General features: G+C 42.2%; 5 protein-coding genes across 5 annotated transcripts; all 5 read left to right on the top strand.

Moving 5' to 3' along the window:
- The first annotated feature begins 449 nt into the window (after positions 1-449).
- On the top strand, positions 450-2,535 carry LOC132789512 (glucose facilitated diffusion protein-like). The gene is made up of 3 exons (XM_060797570.1): positions 450-843; positions 1,015-1,190; positions 1,250-2,535. The coding sequence occupies exons 1-3, from the start codon at positions 540-542 to the stop codon at positions 2,384-2,386; spliced, it is 1,617 nt and encodes a 538-aa protein (XP_060653553.1). The 5' UTR covers positions 450-539; the 3' UTR covers positions 2,387-2,535.
- Positions 2,536-2,620: 85 nt separating this feature from the next.
- Positions 2,621-3,167, top strand: LOC132789514 (superoxide dismutase [Cu-Zn]-like). The gene has a single exon (XM_060797572.1). It carries the CDS (start codon positions 2,649-2,651, stop codon positions 3,114-3,116), a length of 468 nt encoding a protein of 155 aa, XP_060653555.1. The 5' UTR covers positions 2,621-2,648; the 3' UTR covers positions 3,117-3,167.
- A 369-nt stretch (positions 3,168-3,536) lies between these two features.
- LOC132789511 (uncharacterized) lies at positions 3,537-6,126 on the top strand. Its single transcript, XM_060797569.1, has 3 exons — positions 3,537-4,239; positions 4,683-4,855; positions 4,915-6,126. The coding sequence occupies exons 1-3, from the start codon at positions 3,651-3,653 to the stop codon at positions 6,019-6,021; spliced, it is 1,869 nt and encodes a 622-aa protein (XP_060653552.1). The 5' UTR covers positions 3,537-3,650; the 3' UTR covers positions 6,022-6,126.
- Positions 6,127-6,470: 344 nt separating this feature from the next.
- Positions 6,471-9,575, top strand: LOC132789513 (uncharacterized). Its single transcript, XM_060797571.1, has 3 exons — positions 6,471-6,714; positions 7,822-7,997; positions 8,064-9,575. Exons 1-3 carry the CDS (start codon positions 6,543-6,545, stop codon positions 9,177-9,179), a joined length of 1,464 nt encoding a protein of 487 aa, XP_060653554.1. The 5' UTR covers positions 6,471-6,542; the 3' UTR covers positions 9,180-9,575.
- A 745-nt stretch (positions 9,576-10,320) lies between these two features.
- LOC132792706 (uncharacterized) lies at positions 10,321-14,375 on the top strand. Its single transcript, XM_060802155.1, has 3 exons — positions 10,321-10,782; positions 10,868-11,049; positions 12,972-14,375. The coding sequence occupies exons 1-3, from the start codon at positions 10,689-10,691 to the stop codon at positions 14,145-14,147; spliced, it is 1,452 nt and encodes a 483-aa protein (XP_060658138.1). The 5' UTR covers positions 10,321-10,688; the 3' UTR covers positions 14,148-14,375.
- The last annotated feature ends 2,716 nt before the right edge of the window (positions 14,376-17,091 follow it).

Here is a 17,091-nt window from a genome sequence, read left to right as displayed (position 1 = left end):
TAAATATACAACAAATATAACCATAAACAATCAACGAGCACTTGAAAACAGCTGTGGTAGCCACACGAACAGTTTATTAATTTTACAACCGTCTTATCAGGCTCAACAATATTTAATATTTTTGCCAAGTAGCCGTAATGTGTTTGGCATAACCTGCCGTAACCTGATTAACTAAATACATACAATTTTATATGACGAATTTCGCCAGAATTAGAACTCTAACAATGGGGAAGTACAGAGTATAGATCTAACATTGACCATATTTCAAGTGCTTACATTTCTCACGTATTAGTAGCTTTGATATGTTTTTGCCTGGACTTGCCTACGCTTCGGTGATAAGCTCTCTTATCACCAATTGGCATTCGAGAATACGTATTTGTGATTTTACCAAAAGCTTATCAGGCACGCGATAGGCTTTTTATCTTAAGCTTTCCATCAAATGTAGACGTCAAAAACGGTCGACTGGGGCCAAACATGTTCAGTTTCTATCAACAAACGGTCGCAATCGGTTCTCAAAAGTGATCAGTGAATACCGCGGAATGCAGAACGACAAATATAGACCTCCAGAGCCACCGACCTATGGGTTCACTTCGGCACCACCACAGCATGGCTATCCGCCACAAGGTCCTCCTCAGCATGGCTATCCACCACAAGGACCTCCACAGCCAGAATATCCGGCACAAAACTATCCACCACAAGGTTTCAATCCACCACCACAGAACTATGGTCCACCTCCGCCACAGAACTACGCACCACCTCCCCCAGCTCCAGTTATAGTGCAGCCAGGTGGCTGGTATAGTCGCAACCGCAGGAACAAACCCCAATCGAACGCTGTGGCCGCAGGTGGGTTGATAAATAGAGTGGGAGCTGAATCATTCGAGAGTTAGTCAGCAATCGGTGATAAGATAGGCCAAGTCTATCCTACAAGTTTTGCTGTTTATTTGATGTGATTCGTAAATTCCTTTAAAATGCGAGTGTGTGAATGTGATTGTAATGGGAATTGTATCATTTCAGCCTCACTAATCTTTATATCGGGTGGCATGAACATTGCCTGGAGCGTTGGTTTTCGCCCCTTGACCTCGACCATCTTCACATCTCTGCACTTGGCTGTGGCATGGTTCATTGCGGCTATTATTGGTGCTTTCATCAGCTGTTTCCTGGCAAACAAAATTCCAAAGAAATTCGTATTGGTACGTAACGCTAAAAATGTCATCAAAGTTCAATAACTAAACAATTAAATTCCTCGCAGATTTTTGCCTCAGCCCTTGTGCTTATTGCTGGAATTGTTAGAGCCGCAACAAGCTACAATAGTGAAGCCATTGAAGCCAGTCTATATCTAGATGGCATTGCCAATGGATTGATCTTTTCTCCAACCCTGGCACTAATAGGCGAAGTGTCTTGGCCCTATATGCGTGGTCCGATTGCCGCATCCATAGAGCAAATGTGCTTCACATGTGGCTTCTTCATTCAGTTGGTTTATACCGAAGCATGGGGAGTGGACTCTTACTACTACAACACATTCACCTCGGAGCAAATGCACGGAGTTCTCTCGGCTATTTACGGACTGATTGCACTGATTCTTGCCGCCTTTCTCATCATTGAGTCGCCAGTCATTACGCTGGCCAATGGAAACGAACAGGCCGCACTCGAGATACTGCGCCAACTGCAGCAACCTCACACGATCACCACAGATACCTACGCCCAGCTGGAGGAGCACAAGCGCTATCTGGCACAGAACAAGAACATATCGACTGTCGAGAGCATTACGCAAGGATTGCCAGCGCTTCTTCGACTCGTCTTTCTGCGTGCTCTCAATGCCATGAGTCTGTCCATCATGGTGTACTATGCGTTCCTCCTTTCCATAATAACACATTACTCTCCCTATGATTTCATGTGGCAGTACTTGGTATTTGGAATTTGCCGCTGGATAGGCACTTTTGTGATCAGTCTCTGCACCGAGTCTCTGGGACGTAAGAAGCCAACACTCTTTGGACTGCTTGTCAGCGGAGGCCTTTCCTTTGGCATTGCATCCATGGTGGGTGATTATCCGTATGGTGCTGTTGACAGCATAGTTAACCTCATCTTCGTCTATGAGGTCTTTGCTGGCATTGCCTTTGCCCCATCCTCTGTCTACCTATCCGAGGCATATCCTTTGGGAGTGAAGCAGCATTTCATAAGCTTCACTTTTATGGCCGAAATGCTTGTCTTCCTTATAATATCTTGTTGCCATACTTCTGTTACTGGTATCTCGATATACTTTTACATTCTCGGTGCATTTTCTGTGCTCGGAGCTCTCTTAGGCTTTTGGTGTCTGCCAGAGACTAAGGGCACCACACTACGCGAGGCACAAGAAAAGTTTAAGGGCATGTCGAGCAAGGGATTCTAAACTATTGTTACGTGTTAATAACAAGTATTAACCTGTCATAAATATATGCCTGAATCAGATAGAACCATTCAATGAACATCTTTGATAAACACTTCAAACATTGAACATTGAACTGGGCAATAAATGTCAAATAAAAATCAACATTTTAATCTGTCTAATCATCAAAATCTCCAGGGGGTTTTTTAGTGATTCCAAGAATTATTTCAACAACTGGTGAAATAAATCACATTTTATATTGCCGAGTTACAAATTTCAATTACCAATGTTAACCAAGGCAGTTTGCGTGCTCAATGGCGATGCCAAGGGCACAATTTATTTCGAACAAAAATCCGAAAATTGTGCCGTCAAAATTACAGGTGAGGTGACTGGATTATCAAAAGGTCTACATGGCTTTCATGTGCATGAGTTTGGCGACTCCACAAGTGGCTGCACATCCGCCGGAGCACACTTTAATCCCCACAAGAAACAGCATGGTGCACCCACAGACAACGAGCGTCATCTGGGCGATTTGGGAAACATCAATGTTGAGGGAACAGGAGCAACAAAAATCAATTTTTGCGATTGCCACATTACGCTCTTTGGCGCCAATAGCATCATTGGACGCAGTTTGGTTGTCCACGCCGATCCCGATGATCTTGGCAAAGGTGGACATGAGTTGAGCAAAACAACTGGTAATGCTGGAGCACGCATTGGCTGCGGCGTCATTGGCTTTGCCTCGGTCGCAAATTAGTTTTTATTAGTTAAATATAACAATTAAAATAAATTTAATTTGAACATTGAACCTGACAAGTGTCAATTGTGTCTGGCTCATTGTTAGTACTTTATAGACTATCTATAATATCTAGGGGGTTTCCAATCAGTTGACGGCACTTTAATATTATTATTTTTAATAAATGCGGACTGCAGAGTTTCGTCTATATTTACAGAGAGTGTACTAAACTTACTTCCTAAGGATATAAATAAATTAATTATCTAATCGGAGTTGTTTGAATTATTCGACAAGCTGCGTCGGCTTAGCCTTGACTTTACAAATTCACAGCATTACCAGTTTTATTATCAAAAGCGTTTTGTTTTATTTTTTGTTTGCTTTATCATTGGGCTTTGCTTATCAATCAGTTGCCTGACGTTTTTCCAGTTCAGTGAGAAATTATTATAAGCGCTTTGCCTACGCTCGGAGCTTTTAGTGTCGACACACCTTCCAGCGGAGTTTGTTCTGTCAATCGATTGTTATAACGAAAAAAGAAACTATTGCGGGAAATCTAAAATGAAGAACGATAAGTATTTGCCGCCGGAGCCAGCTGCGCCACCCGCATTCGGGTTTTCATCGGCTCCGCCGGAAGGAGCACAGAACTATCCGCCGCCAAGCTATTCGCAGCATGCATATCCACCACAAGGACCTTCAACTTCGGGATTTTCATCACAAGCATATCCACCACAGGGACCTCCAGCTCACGGATATCCACCACAGGCACCTCTAGCTCACGGATATCCACCACAAGGACATCCAGAACACGGATACCCACCACAGGGTCCTCTAGCACATGGATATCCACCACGGGGACCTCCAGCATATGGATATCCTCCCCAAGGACACTCGCAATCAGGATATCCACCACAACAAGACTTTCCTCAACAAGTCTACTCACCTCAAGGCTACCCACCACAAGGATACACACCACAGGCATATCCACCACAGAGCTTTGCTCCTCCAGGACAGGTCTATGCACAGCCAGCACAACATTATGTGCCACCTCCTCCTCCACCACCTCCTCCAACTATATTGCTGGTGCGTCCGTCTGGTTGGTATCAAAGAACCAGGTTAAATCGACCGCAGATGAACGTATTAAGTGCGGGTAAGTGTTAAACTCAACAAATAAATAATCAGGGTTAATAATTACTTCAACTGTTTTGAGAAAGTCAGTAGAGTTAAGAAAATATTTTCATTCATTTGACGTTCTTAAACCGATTTACGTAGCTCGTTCTGTTCAATGACTTCTTGCCAATTAATATGTCAATTATAATATTTTGGCCTCAAGGAATATTTTAACCGCTTGAAATTAAATACATTGTCTTTAAATACTGTTGAATAGTCGCATCGACATTTGTAATAATAATTTGTTATACTGTGCAATTAGTCATCGTCTGTCTAGCTATCGGGCTTTGAAATTATTGAGATTAGATTAAGCAGATACTCGAAAATAATATACAGTCTTATTGCTCAATACACATGAGCTGGGTGAGGCAATAAACAAGTGTTGGCACCACTTTCACTGACATAATTTTGGTATCATTTTAGCCACATTTATATTTGCCACGGGTGGCATGAACATTGCCTGGAGCATTGGATTCCGACACAGGATCTACGATAGAGCAAGCGACCATGTTCGTGTGGCGTGGTTCATCGGTGCCATCATTGGAGCTGCCGTTGCAGCATTCTTGCCCAAAGTGATACCTCGACGATTGATTACGGTAAGTAAACAAGTCGAATGAAAAATGAAAACGCCTGCTTATTGCATTCTATCTTTCAGATCTTCTGCTCGACGCTGGTGCTCATCGGAGGCATCGTTACTTGGAGCAGTTTCTACAGTGTCGACGCTGTCCTGGCCAACCTCTACTTGAACGGAATTGCCAATGGCTTAGCATTTGCTCCCACAGTAGCCTTGGCAGGGGAGCTGGCAGTGTTCTACATGCGTGGCAAGATCACCGCAAGCACCGAGCAGCTGAGCTTCAACCTTGGCATCTTTCTACAAATCATTGTTGACTCGACCTACATTCCAGACGACTACGACTTCGCTCCCGAGTATGTCAATGGCATTATAACTACGGTGTTCGGATTCGTGGGACTAGTTATGGCTGCCATAATGTTCGTTGAATCGCCAGTCACTTTGGTGGCCACTGGACGCGAACAGGCGGCCACCGATGCACTGCGTCGCCTGCAGCGACCGTTTTTGACAGCACAAGAGGAGACTTTGGCTCAGCTGGAGGAGCACAAGCGTTATGTGACCGAGAATACGAATATGTCCTCAGAGGAGAGTTTTAGTCAGGCGATTCCTGCCTTTCTTAAGCTCACTGCAATACGCTGCATCAGTGCCATCAGCATTTCAAGTTTCTTCGTCGAAATTCTATTTTTGGCCAACAGACACTCCTACTATTGGAATGACCAACATGCCCTTATCTTTGGAGCGGCTCGACTGCTGGGCAGCTGCATTGCCGCCTTAATTGTGGACTCGTTGGGACGCAAGGGGCCAACAGTTGTGGGTCTTGCTGGGACTGCAATCTTTGCCTGTGTGGCTGCCAGTCAATCCTATTATAGCTACAGAGATGCCATCTTTTGGCTGTATTTCTTCCAACTGTTCGCTGGCTTGGCATTCACCATGACATCCGCATACCTATCGGAGGCCTATCCCCTCAAAGTGAAACAGCATTTCCTGAGCTTTACCTTCATCCTCGAAATGGTGATCTTCATCATTATGGGATTGAATTATTTAATTGATGAATTCCAATACATAGTCGGTGGCATCTGCGCGGGTGCATTTTTTATTAGCATATTGTGTCTGCCCGAGACTCGAAGGACGACGCTACGTATTGCTCAGCAGAGATTCAGATCCTTTATTTCAACGTGCAATAATTCTTAATACGAAATAACCGAATTTGTTATACGACTATCGATAAATGCAAAAATGTAATAAAACTATCTTGTAATAAACTAAACTTAATAAAGCTAACTACTTACAAAAAAAGAAGAAAAAAACAATTACATTGTTGACAAAAGAGATACGAACTTGAAGAAAAAGAGACAAGTAAAATACACAAAGAAAAGAGCACAACTTGGGTTTTACCTGAGTTTTCTATATATTTAAATGGAAAACAAAAGTAACATATGCTTCGCATTTGGCTCGCCTAGAGTCCAATATAAACAAATGACAGATAAGAGCGCAGCTAGAAAGGTTGCGTTCGCGATAGCAATATCACCACCCACGTTTATCAATCAATACGCGATAAGATTCGTATATGTCAATGGCTAAACCAAAGTGGAAACCTGTTCGACAATCGACATGACGAGCACCCAAAAAAGAATGTAGCTATTTTGTGTTTCGTGCAGTACTCTTTGGCTGCTCGATCAAACTGGACGCATCGGAGACAATAGCAGCATACGATGGAACCCAGAAGTGAATATCAACGCACGGCGTCGCAGTCCACAGTGGGTTATTCACCATTGCCCGAGCCAAGTCGGATCGAAACAACCTTTCCTCATCAATATCAACTGCATTCTAGCTGCTGCAATAGGGATATGCGAAATCAGCCACAGGCCAATGCCTTGGGCGCAGGTGAGAAGTGTGACTAATAATTTAATTATTATTGTGCATTGTACTCGACAAAAGAAGTTTGTTATTTCTACTTCCGTTCAATGTGTAACATATGTTGAAGGTTCTTTAAACAGTGCAACAGTCTGGCAACTCTGCTCGACTGAATATACTAAATATATTATTCACCACACTCAAGGCAGCGAAAGAGTCATGAAAGAGAGTTCTATAAATGTTTACTATGTTTACGATAATATCGGATGTCGCAAAACCTGTTTTCATTTGTGCATCCAATAAAACAGTAAAACAGTCATACTATTTATACTATACATCAGAATACTGCTTAGTATTTATCAAGTTTTTATTTTTGCATAATAAAGCAGTGTATGACTGTTTATAAATTTGGGAGTATATAATATACTCGTAATGGTGTATCGCATTGTTCTTCTAGCTGTTCCGTTTTGTTATTTTCACATACATGTTTGTTTCCATTTCAATAACCATTGGAACAATAATACGACTCGAAATGTTTACTAGACCCAATATGGTATATAGTAAACCTGTTTGTACTTTTAGCTGCTCTTAATATGAATTTTAAATTAAACAATGCGTTAGAGTAGTCTCCAAATACATAATAAACAAAGCGTTAACCCTCTTTGTTGCTTTTACCTATTATTATTGTGAACAGTCATTACTCTGGGAATGCTTAGCACAGGTAATATATCATAAAGAGATAATGAATCATCTCTGTACTTTTAGCTATTCCCAGTATCAATGCGAGTGCTCTCAATGTGAATTTTGAACTTCATAATGTATTGGAACTTGGGGGCTGTTCCTACATACGAGTAAACATCGTTAAACTTGTTTATACTTTTGCATTAGAACAATAATTTACCACATCAATATATTGAAAAGCATCTTTATAACAGGCCGGGAACTTATTGAGTGGTGTGTTACTCTTAACTGTTTTCAATACCTAATATTAACTCTTATAAACATTTATACTGCTAGCTAATGTTTACTACACTAAATATGAATCACAAAACCGCTTTGTACTATTAGGTGCTCTGAACTTTGTTAACAATTTCAAGGAATCAATTATATCATTCTGAAACATCTGTCTTCTTTTAGCTGCACTGATCTTCCTCTCCGGCGGCATGAACATTGCCTGGAGCATTGGCTTCGACAGTCTCGAGGATGAGCTGGTGATCTGTATGCATCTGCGTCTAGCTTGGTTTTTCGGAGCCATTCTAGGAGCTGTACTCGGCGTTCTGCTGGGCAATCGTTTCACCTACAAGCTGCTCATGGTAAGTGCAGCATCATCAATTCCCCTTTTATGAAATTGTTCCCAATCAAGAATTCTCCGCTTGCAGCAATTGTGCTGTCTGCTTGTCGTCATTGGTGGCATCATTCTGACTGCCTCGCATCTGCATGTGCAGTCGATGCTGGCAGCACGTTACCTCAATGGCCTGGCAAATGGCTTGGCTTTGCCAAGCACCTTGGCCATGGCTGGTGAGTTGGCAGTGTGCTATAAGCGTGGCAACATTACCTCGGCCACGGAGCAGATGTCCTGCACTTTGGGCATATTTATGCAGATCGTTATCAGCGTCAGCTGGAGCACGGAATACGAGCTGAGCGTGGACCAATTTCAGGGCATACTCTGTGCGATATACGGCAGCATTGCCTGGTGTCTGGCCATGCTGTTCAGCATCGAGTCGCCTGTGCTGCTGCTGGCCAAGGACGAACAGGAGCTGGCCATCGATGCGCTGATACGGCTGCAGTATCCTCGAGCTGTAACAACGGAGACAAACGAGCAGCTCACCGAACACAGCTCCTACATTGGACACAACCATTCGCTGAGCACAACTGAAGCCTGGTGTCAGGCTCTGCCTGCTCTGCTGCGTCTCTGTCTGCTGCGTGCCCTCTACGCCTTGAGCACTAGCATGCTGATCGTCCTCACACTCACCATGACCAGCACCAGTGTCTACGGAATCAGCTCAGGTCCCTATGTGCTCTTCGGATTGCTGCGTCTGGCCGGCAGCTGCAGTGGCGCCTTTGTGCAGGACACTTTGGGTCGCAAGCTAACCCAGCTGATTGGATTTATGGTCTGCAGTGGCACATCGATTGGCATTGCCAGCAGATTTAGTGGCGTCGACTTTGTGCGAACTGCAGACTCGAGGATGGCAGTCTGGTTGCTCCTTCTCTTCCAATTCTTTGCTGGCCTCAGCTTTGCCCCAAGTCCTGTTTATCTCTCGGAGGCATTTCCTCTCGCCGTGAAACGCATCTGCATTGCCATCGCCTATGTGATGGAGCTGGCTGTTCAGATAGCGGTCTTCACCTTGGACTTGAGTCTGCATACGGCCAGTATTTATTTTTTCGGCCTCGGCACTTTCCTGTTGCTGGGCTTTGCATTTAGCCATTGGTATCTGCCAGAGACCAAGTTTCTCACTCTGCGCCAGGCACAGCAAAAGTTTCGGGACTTCTCGTGATCAACCTACAGCCCAGAAGTAGGCACAACATACAGCAAAGACTATCTACCACCTAATGTTATAGCTATATTTAGACATAAAAACCTTGCCTGATTAAAATATGTGTGTATTTTATAGACTTTTATATTAAATGACTGATAAACCACTTGAAATAACAGCGAGCTTTTCAACTTCTTGCACATGATGACTTTCTAATCAGAGAGCAATCGCCTTGATTTCTTGAGTGCATTCGACGAATTATTGGCAAATTCTAGTGAATAGTGATTACTACGAAATAAAAGTTCTAGTAAACTCTGAACCACATGAGAAAACAATGCTATCAGGTTTATATATTATATGGATATTTTATTTACTATAAACTGTTGAGTAGTCATAGAGAGAAAGAAGATTAAATTATGGGTATTTGTTTATATTTATCTGTTGCTAAATAAGTTATCAGTTCCAGACGGTTCCTAATTAATTATTAAATTAAAATATATTATGTTATTAAATATGTGTGTATTGTAACCTCTAAACAAATTGTCAATTTATTTTGTTTAGTAAAGTTAAACTTCTATAATCGAAACTATAAAAATAATGTAGAAATTATCTTAGAAGTTTTAGGAACTTTTAAATTGATTTAAATTAATTTTGTTTTAGATTCCTTTATTATTATATTATACTATAATTATTATATATATTTTATAATTTATATAGTACATTTTTATAAATATTTTTCAAATAAATTTCATAATCAAAAATATTAATATATATGCTACTTACTGAAATGTCCTAACATTACTACAACTCAAACTTTCTATAACATAGAGCATGCCCAATTCGGTGTGTTACAAACACTTTTATTCGGAAGCTATTCGTGCATTGGACTTCGTGTCCACTCTACCCACTTGGGACGCCTACTATTCAAATTTAATTAATTTATTTACCATTTATATATCCAGTAATCATATTGATAAGTGAGCGAGCCAAAAAGTTTTGTGCGTCTGCCAGTTTTGCCAGTTCTGCCAGTTTGTTTGTTTGTTTGTATCTGCAGGGTATTTATCTTATCAGCGAGAGCTTCGACGTACTCGACTTCGACGCTGCCTCGAGCACTTCAGACAACTGAGCTCAACTGTTGTGTGTTGTGTGTGCTTTCCGTTTATCAACTGCACAGGCACAGGCAACCGGTCGGTCAGGCGAACAGCAACTGTCCAGTTCTCTCGCCAATCTCTCTCCGCACGGGCAACAGAATATATCGCGCGAGATCGAAAACTCCCCAAATTAAAATTGAGGCCGCCGCAGTATGTGAACATGACAGATACAGATACGCAAGCAATAACAAGTGACAAGTTCTGCAATTTCTAAGTAATAAGAAAGCAAAAAAATAAACAAGAAATAACATACATATTGTAGTGGCTACGTCGTTGTGATTGGAATTCCGATTGTGATTGCGGCAAGCAACAAATGAAATAAACAAATCGATTGTGCTCATTCAAAAGGAAATTGCAGTTTAAGCGTAATTAGTGCAAAATGCCATTGTTACCCACTATCGAGGAGGAGGCCAAGCTCTCTTGGGTGCGTCTCATGTGGCGCTATCGCCTGCAGTTTCAGTCGATGACCGCCGGTAAATCCTTGACCTCCTGATCCTGACCTCCCTCAACTCTGACCCTTAAGCTGCCTCCTCTACTCTATCTCAATCTCTTCTGCAGCCTCGCTTGTCTTTGTGGGCAGCGGCATGCGCTTGGCCTGGTCCATTTTCGATACACCCGCTGGCAAGTTTCACAACAACGACAGCACTCACAATCTGATGATGAGCTGGTTCATTGGCGCTGCCTTTGGAGCTCTCCTCGCCGCCGCCTTCGTCCAGCGCGTCACCAAAAACGTGGCCTATGTAAGTACGCCGAATTCCTCTTCAACTTTGCCTCCAGCTGGTTAACTGGTTAGCTGGCTTGCTGGTTAACTAGCTGACGGGCTGGCGGGCTGCCTGCCAGCCATTAGCTGCTTATCTCACATCCATAAAATGATAAACTGATAAACTTCAAATCGCAATTGCCATTAACTCTGACAATCTTAATTAGAGCTCTGCCCCCGACACATTTTTCGGGGCGAAATACGAGCACCCTCTCAAAACCTACGCAGATTTCGACGAATCTCCCACCAATATTATGCTATTTGATGACTCAGATTACAACAACACGAACATGAAATCAAAGCGTTTTTAACGCTTACTATATTATTGAGGGCAATCTCAAATTACGAGCTAGTTAATTGGCTAGTCAAAGCGTATTTAATTGCACAGTACTATATTTTAAAGAGATACCAACGCACACTTTAAAGACTTTAACAACATTACTTGCATATTTTGTGAAGGCATTCTATTAATGAATGGAATATTTTGCAGCAGTTGGATATCAAATTCCAATTTTGTTGCTTGAACAGGAATTTTTATTTTGCCTAAACTGCACTTGATACTAAATTGTTTTTGTTGTTTGCTGTTGACTTTTATATATTTAAAATATTTAATGGGCAGAGCTTGAAGTGCATTCTTGTTGAGAAGAGCTTTGCATTGAGTGAGTTTTATTTATTTAATATTTTTGTAAACTAGAAATACATTTTAGGCTACAAAGTGCAGGCAGAGAAATTGTATCTGATTTTTATTATCTTTCAAATACTAACACAAACACTTTTTTGAGATTTTTCCAATAAATGGAAAAAAACGTCTACTAAATTTTGGTGAAACAATGGCATTTTTATTTTACTTAAACTGCACTTGATTAAGAGTTGCTTTGTTGAATGGATCAATCTTAAATTTATAAAATGTTTAATGGAATGAAATTGAAATGCATAGCTCTAGTTTTTGTTAGAAAAGCTTCACCTTAAGTGATTTTTTTTATAATTTTTTTATGAATTGAAATTAATTTCTGCAGATGCTCTGCATTGAGTGAGTTAATTTGTATTGTTTTGTTTAGAGTCACTCAGAGCAATCTCTTTATACCCGCTACCCATAGGGAGAAGGGTATAATAACTTTGTGCCGACAGAAAATGTATGTCACAGGTAGAAGGAGGCATCTCCGACCCTATAAAGTATATATATTCTTGATCAGCGTCAACAGCCGAGACGATGTAACCATGTCCTAATTTTAAAGCTAGAGTTGCGATGAGAGTTGGTATATACAATAAATACTATAGTAGTTATGATTCCAGAAAATTTGGTTACGATCAGATAAAAATTGTGGAAGTTATTAAAGAAATACTTTTGTATGGGCAAAAGCGCCTACTTACTAGCGTCTAATTTGCTTTGGCCGACAATCTGGTATATTGTGCCATCTATGGTATATTTTGAATGGTGTACTATATCTATATACCAAATATACCATTCGGTATATTTTTAGTATTTTTGCAGTATATTTGGTATATTTTGAAAATGATACCGCTATATTTTGCCTTTATTAAAAATGGGTAGCGGGTATCTTACAGTCGAGCACACTCGACTGTAGTTTTCTTACTTGTTATATGTGGATATATTGCAGTGAACAATTTCTTTAAATTAAAAGTTTAAATTGACCAATAATGGTTTGCATCTTAAAATTTTTCATATAATTAAATCCATTATGAACATTTAATTGAAGTGACCACAATTCGTGATCATCTTCCAAACTTTTTAGCCTCCCTTGTGGTCTCCCGGATATTTTGTTATCTTAAGAATACCAAAACAATAATATTAGGGAATTTCTCATTTTCAATAAAATATTGTTTATCCATTTCTGTGTGAAATTCCCAAATTGCTAATAAATGCTCTTTGGATTGTTGCAGACTTCGAGCGGCTTTCTATTACTCGTCGCTGGCATTTTGAACCTGGCGTTTCCGCGGAACTTCTGCGCCGCCTGCTATAGCAGCGTGAGCGTGGGCGCCGCCTATGGCTTGACCCAGGTGCAGGCGCTGGTCACTGGCTCGGAGGTGGCTCACAAGTCGATACGCGGCATGTTGCTCAGCTGTGAACGCATCTTTCTCTGGTTGGGAGTGTCGATACAAATATTCTACACACGCCTCTGGTACGCCTTGGAGCCCATCGAACGGGGTCACACAATGCACATCGATCAGCTGCATGGCATTCTGCTGGCAGCCTTGGGTCTGGCGGCTGTTGTCATGAGCCTGGCCCATCGATTGGAGTCGCCGCTGTTGCTGCTGCGCCAGGAGCGAGACATGGCGCTGGGCGATACGCTGAAGCAGCTGCATGGCCAGTCGCAATCGGGCACAGAGTTGCTGCGACTGCGGGAGGATTGCCGTCAGCTGCACAATGCACGCGATTGGGAACAGTTTGCAGAGACGCCAGAGGACTCGCCGCGCTGGCATCGCTGGGGGAGACGGACGCTGCCGCTGCTCAAGGTGCTGTTCCTGCGCTGTTTTGCGGCTTTGGCACTGTCGTTGCCCTACAATCGCGCCTTTCTCGCGGTCAGCTGGCATGGGCTGGAGTGCGACATGAATTGTCTCTACTGGCTGGCATTCTGTGGTCTGCTGGGCAGCTTGGGCGGCGCTCTGCTGGTGGACTGGCAGGGAAGGCGTAAGTTGTGCTCGTTGTCGCTGTTTGTGGCGGGCATTCTCATTGTCATGGTTGGCGGCGTGTTTGAGCACTTGGAGACCGCAAGGAAGACCTACTACGACATCAATCTGCAGGCCATTGCCCTGCTGATGCTGCTCTTCGAGATAATTGTCGCCGGCGGTGTCGCGGTGCCCGCTCTCGTCTACACTGGGGAGGCATTCAGCGTGGCCCACAAGGCGCGGTGTCTGGCCGGCGTCCTCATCTGCGAGCAGGCCTTGCATCTGGGTCTCATGGTGGCTGCATTCGAGCACAATTTGAGGGACTCGGTGTTCTTCTTTACCTTTGGTGGCTTGAGCTTTGTCTTCGGATTGCTCGTGTTCACGCTGATGCCAGAGACGCGGCAGCTGACGCTCTACGAGTGTCTGCTAAAGTTTAAGAAAGTACCTTAGACTTGTTCCTCCTCCTCATCCTCATCCTCATCACAGGTACCTATCACATATTGTTAGCTAATCCTATTCCTATGCTAAGTTGTATGCATTTATCTCTAGTAGCAATTTATTGTGACTATCCATTTCAAAACTATTGTGCATGAATAGAACTATTTCTTATATTGAGATATGACTGTAGTATTACATTTTCAAATACATTTCCAACTTTTCCTCACTCTGAAAAGCACCAGCCAGCTTTTTTGAGTCACCAATGGGTTAAGGGTTGTTTTCGAAGGTAAAAGTTCATCAAGTTCTTAAGCTTGCGAAGCTTTATGCAAAGCTTCTTGCTATAATCTTCTGAATAACTGTAACCAGTATTTCAATTCCAGAGCTTTCGCTGGAAAATTGATGAAAATTAACCCATATTCGCTTTGTAAACAATGTTTTTTTTCGTCAACCGGCTTTGGAGCAGCTTTTCGCTCATTCATTGAGTTGTACAACTTATTGGGATTGGCATTGCCCTCTAATGTGGCATATTGTAAACTTAAGCAGGATTTCATAAAGAGAGCAAACACAACCGGAGAGAACAAACATCGAGAAGAGAGCGCAAGAGAGAGAGAGAAGAGTTGCGACTTGGGTTGGGATGGCAAAAACAGAAATCAAGTTGATGAATATGGCGTGTGATGAGTCTGAATGGCACTCGAAGCAATGCCCCTAAAAACAGTTGCCGTTGCAGGATAACGCGTATGCTCACAGCCAAAGGCGAAAGGCGAAAGGCAACGGGAAAGGGAAAGACAAGTGAAACAACTCCCCGGACAGCTCACTCGAGTGCTCTGCCATCTAATGATGTGGAAAATTTGCTCGCCCACCCAAAAAATGCTCAATATACATATATGTATGAAAAGTTATTGATATGCAATATTTGTGTTTTTGTTGCAGTCATCTTCATTTCCTAACCAAGGGTGAGAGAGAGAGAGAGGGGGGTGTAGAGCACTTTGGGGTCTCGTTTGTGCATAAAGTGCTATCGGTTTCTATCGGTCTCGTCTTTGTCTCCATGCCTTTGCCTTCTCTGTCTTTGGCTCAGTGTCTTCTGCTTTGCGGTTGTTCTGGTTGCTTTGTGCCTTGCCTTACGTTGCCTGCCTGGTTGCCTGGACCCTGCCCACAATTAGCCGTTGCGGTAAATACCGATACTCAGAGGCCAATAACATGCGGCCAGTACAAGTAACAACAACAACAACAATGGCAACAATGGGTTAAAGGACTAAAAGCACCCTGGAGGCAAAGGCTGGACTAAATGAAGCGTCGGGAATTGAGTTTAAAGTTATTTAATTTTTAATTGTATTAATTACACTGAGTCAAAAAATATATGCAAACTTGTGCGAAATTTGTTTATTTATGCAGTAGCAATAGCAACATCTTTTCTACAGTTTCTGTTGTTATTCTCAGTTGTTGTTGTTGTTGTTGTTGGTAGCATTTCCCAGCGGCCCAGCGAAAAACTTAAAGTTTAAGCTAATTATGCAGAGCCTGAGCCACGAAAGTTGCCGCTTTATTTCGCTACACATAAAAATATACACGATAAGGCATTTAATTAAGTCGACAAGGTACAACTTTCATAATTGCCCAAAGTACGAACACACACAACGAAACTGATAAACTGAAGCAATAAACAAATTACAGACGAGAATATGCTATAGACGCAGATAAAAATAAGCGCAGAAACTTATGAAGAAATTCAACCTGATTACTTATTTATATTAATATTCTTTAGCATCGAGAGATGCTATTTCAACATTCAGTTACAATTCTTTAATATTTGCTGTAATATAGTTTGCAATTTCTGAGAACATCTTCAATTTGCGAGTGTTCCAATTAGTTTGGCATATTAACCCTCAATGGTGGACAAATAGAGATGTGTATCTCCTTGCCTGTGGTTTCTGCAGTTTCTCAACTGTTTAAGTTTAACACAGTTTAACAAAAGGGCAACTTTCCGCAGTGCACTGGTTTAGTAGGAAAAAGTGTTGCATACTTTACGGCGCAAAGAGCATGAACTAAAGCTTCGTTCTTTTTCGTTCTATCATTCTGTGCTTTAGTTTCTTTTTTAACTCTTTGCTGACAGCGCTCAATGTAAAAGCAACGCCAACAGCTTTGGAGAACTTTACTTTGAGCTGGGGAAATTTAAAGAGCATCAACACACAAGAAACAACAACAAGAAAAATATTGTGGTATACGTATTTTTTGGCACTTGGCAGGCGACAGGACATAGTCGAAAGGATATGCTTTTGCTCTCAGGGCCAGAAAGGTTGCTTCCCTTTGTATGTTTCAATTAACTGAAATGGAAAACGACAATCGTAAACATTAACATTAACAGCTCTGAGCGTCTGTGAGCGTCTGTGAGCGTCTGTGAGCAGCAGCAGCAACAGCTATGCACCACATGTGGGCAAAGGAATAAAAGGGTGAGAGGGGGGCGTGGTCTATAGCCAGCTGGGGGCAAAACAAAAACACACAAAAGTTACAGCTGCAATGCAAATCGTTTTGATGCGGCTAAAAAACACACACACACAACTTGACGAGCTGCAGCAAACAGCAGTGAAAGCAGTCAAGAAAATGCATTTCAATAAGCCAAGAAAACGGACTTGGTAATAAAGCGAGACAGATGCTATGTGCGAGCGAGACAGCGCATCTAGGAGAAGGAGAAGGAGAGGTTTGCGTGCCGGCATCGTAAATGAAAAAAGCAAACAAACGTAAAATTTTATTTGTGCGCAATTTTCTATAAATTTTCATCGATTGCCATTGGGATATTGGCGACATTTGCGTTTGGCATTTTGCTGCTTACTGCGTCCTTCAGTCCCACCCGAACACACACACACACACACACACACTTGAACAACAACAACAACACACAGAGAGAGAAATGTTTCTACTTTGCCGCTGGTTAACACTGCTCTTTAGGTGCTGCTTTGGCTGC

The sequence above is a fragment of the Drosophila nasuta genome, chromosome 3 (genome assembly GCF_023558535.2).
Source record: "Drosophila nasuta strain 15112-1781.00 chromosome 3, ASM2355853v1, whole genome shotgun sequence".
NCBI classification, from domain to species: domain Eukaryota; kingdom Metazoa; phylum Arthropoda; class Insecta; order Diptera; family Drosophilidae; genus Drosophila; species Drosophila nasuta.
Note: the sequence above shows the minus strand (reverse complement) of the source record. Positions and strands in the feature narration are given on the sequence as shown.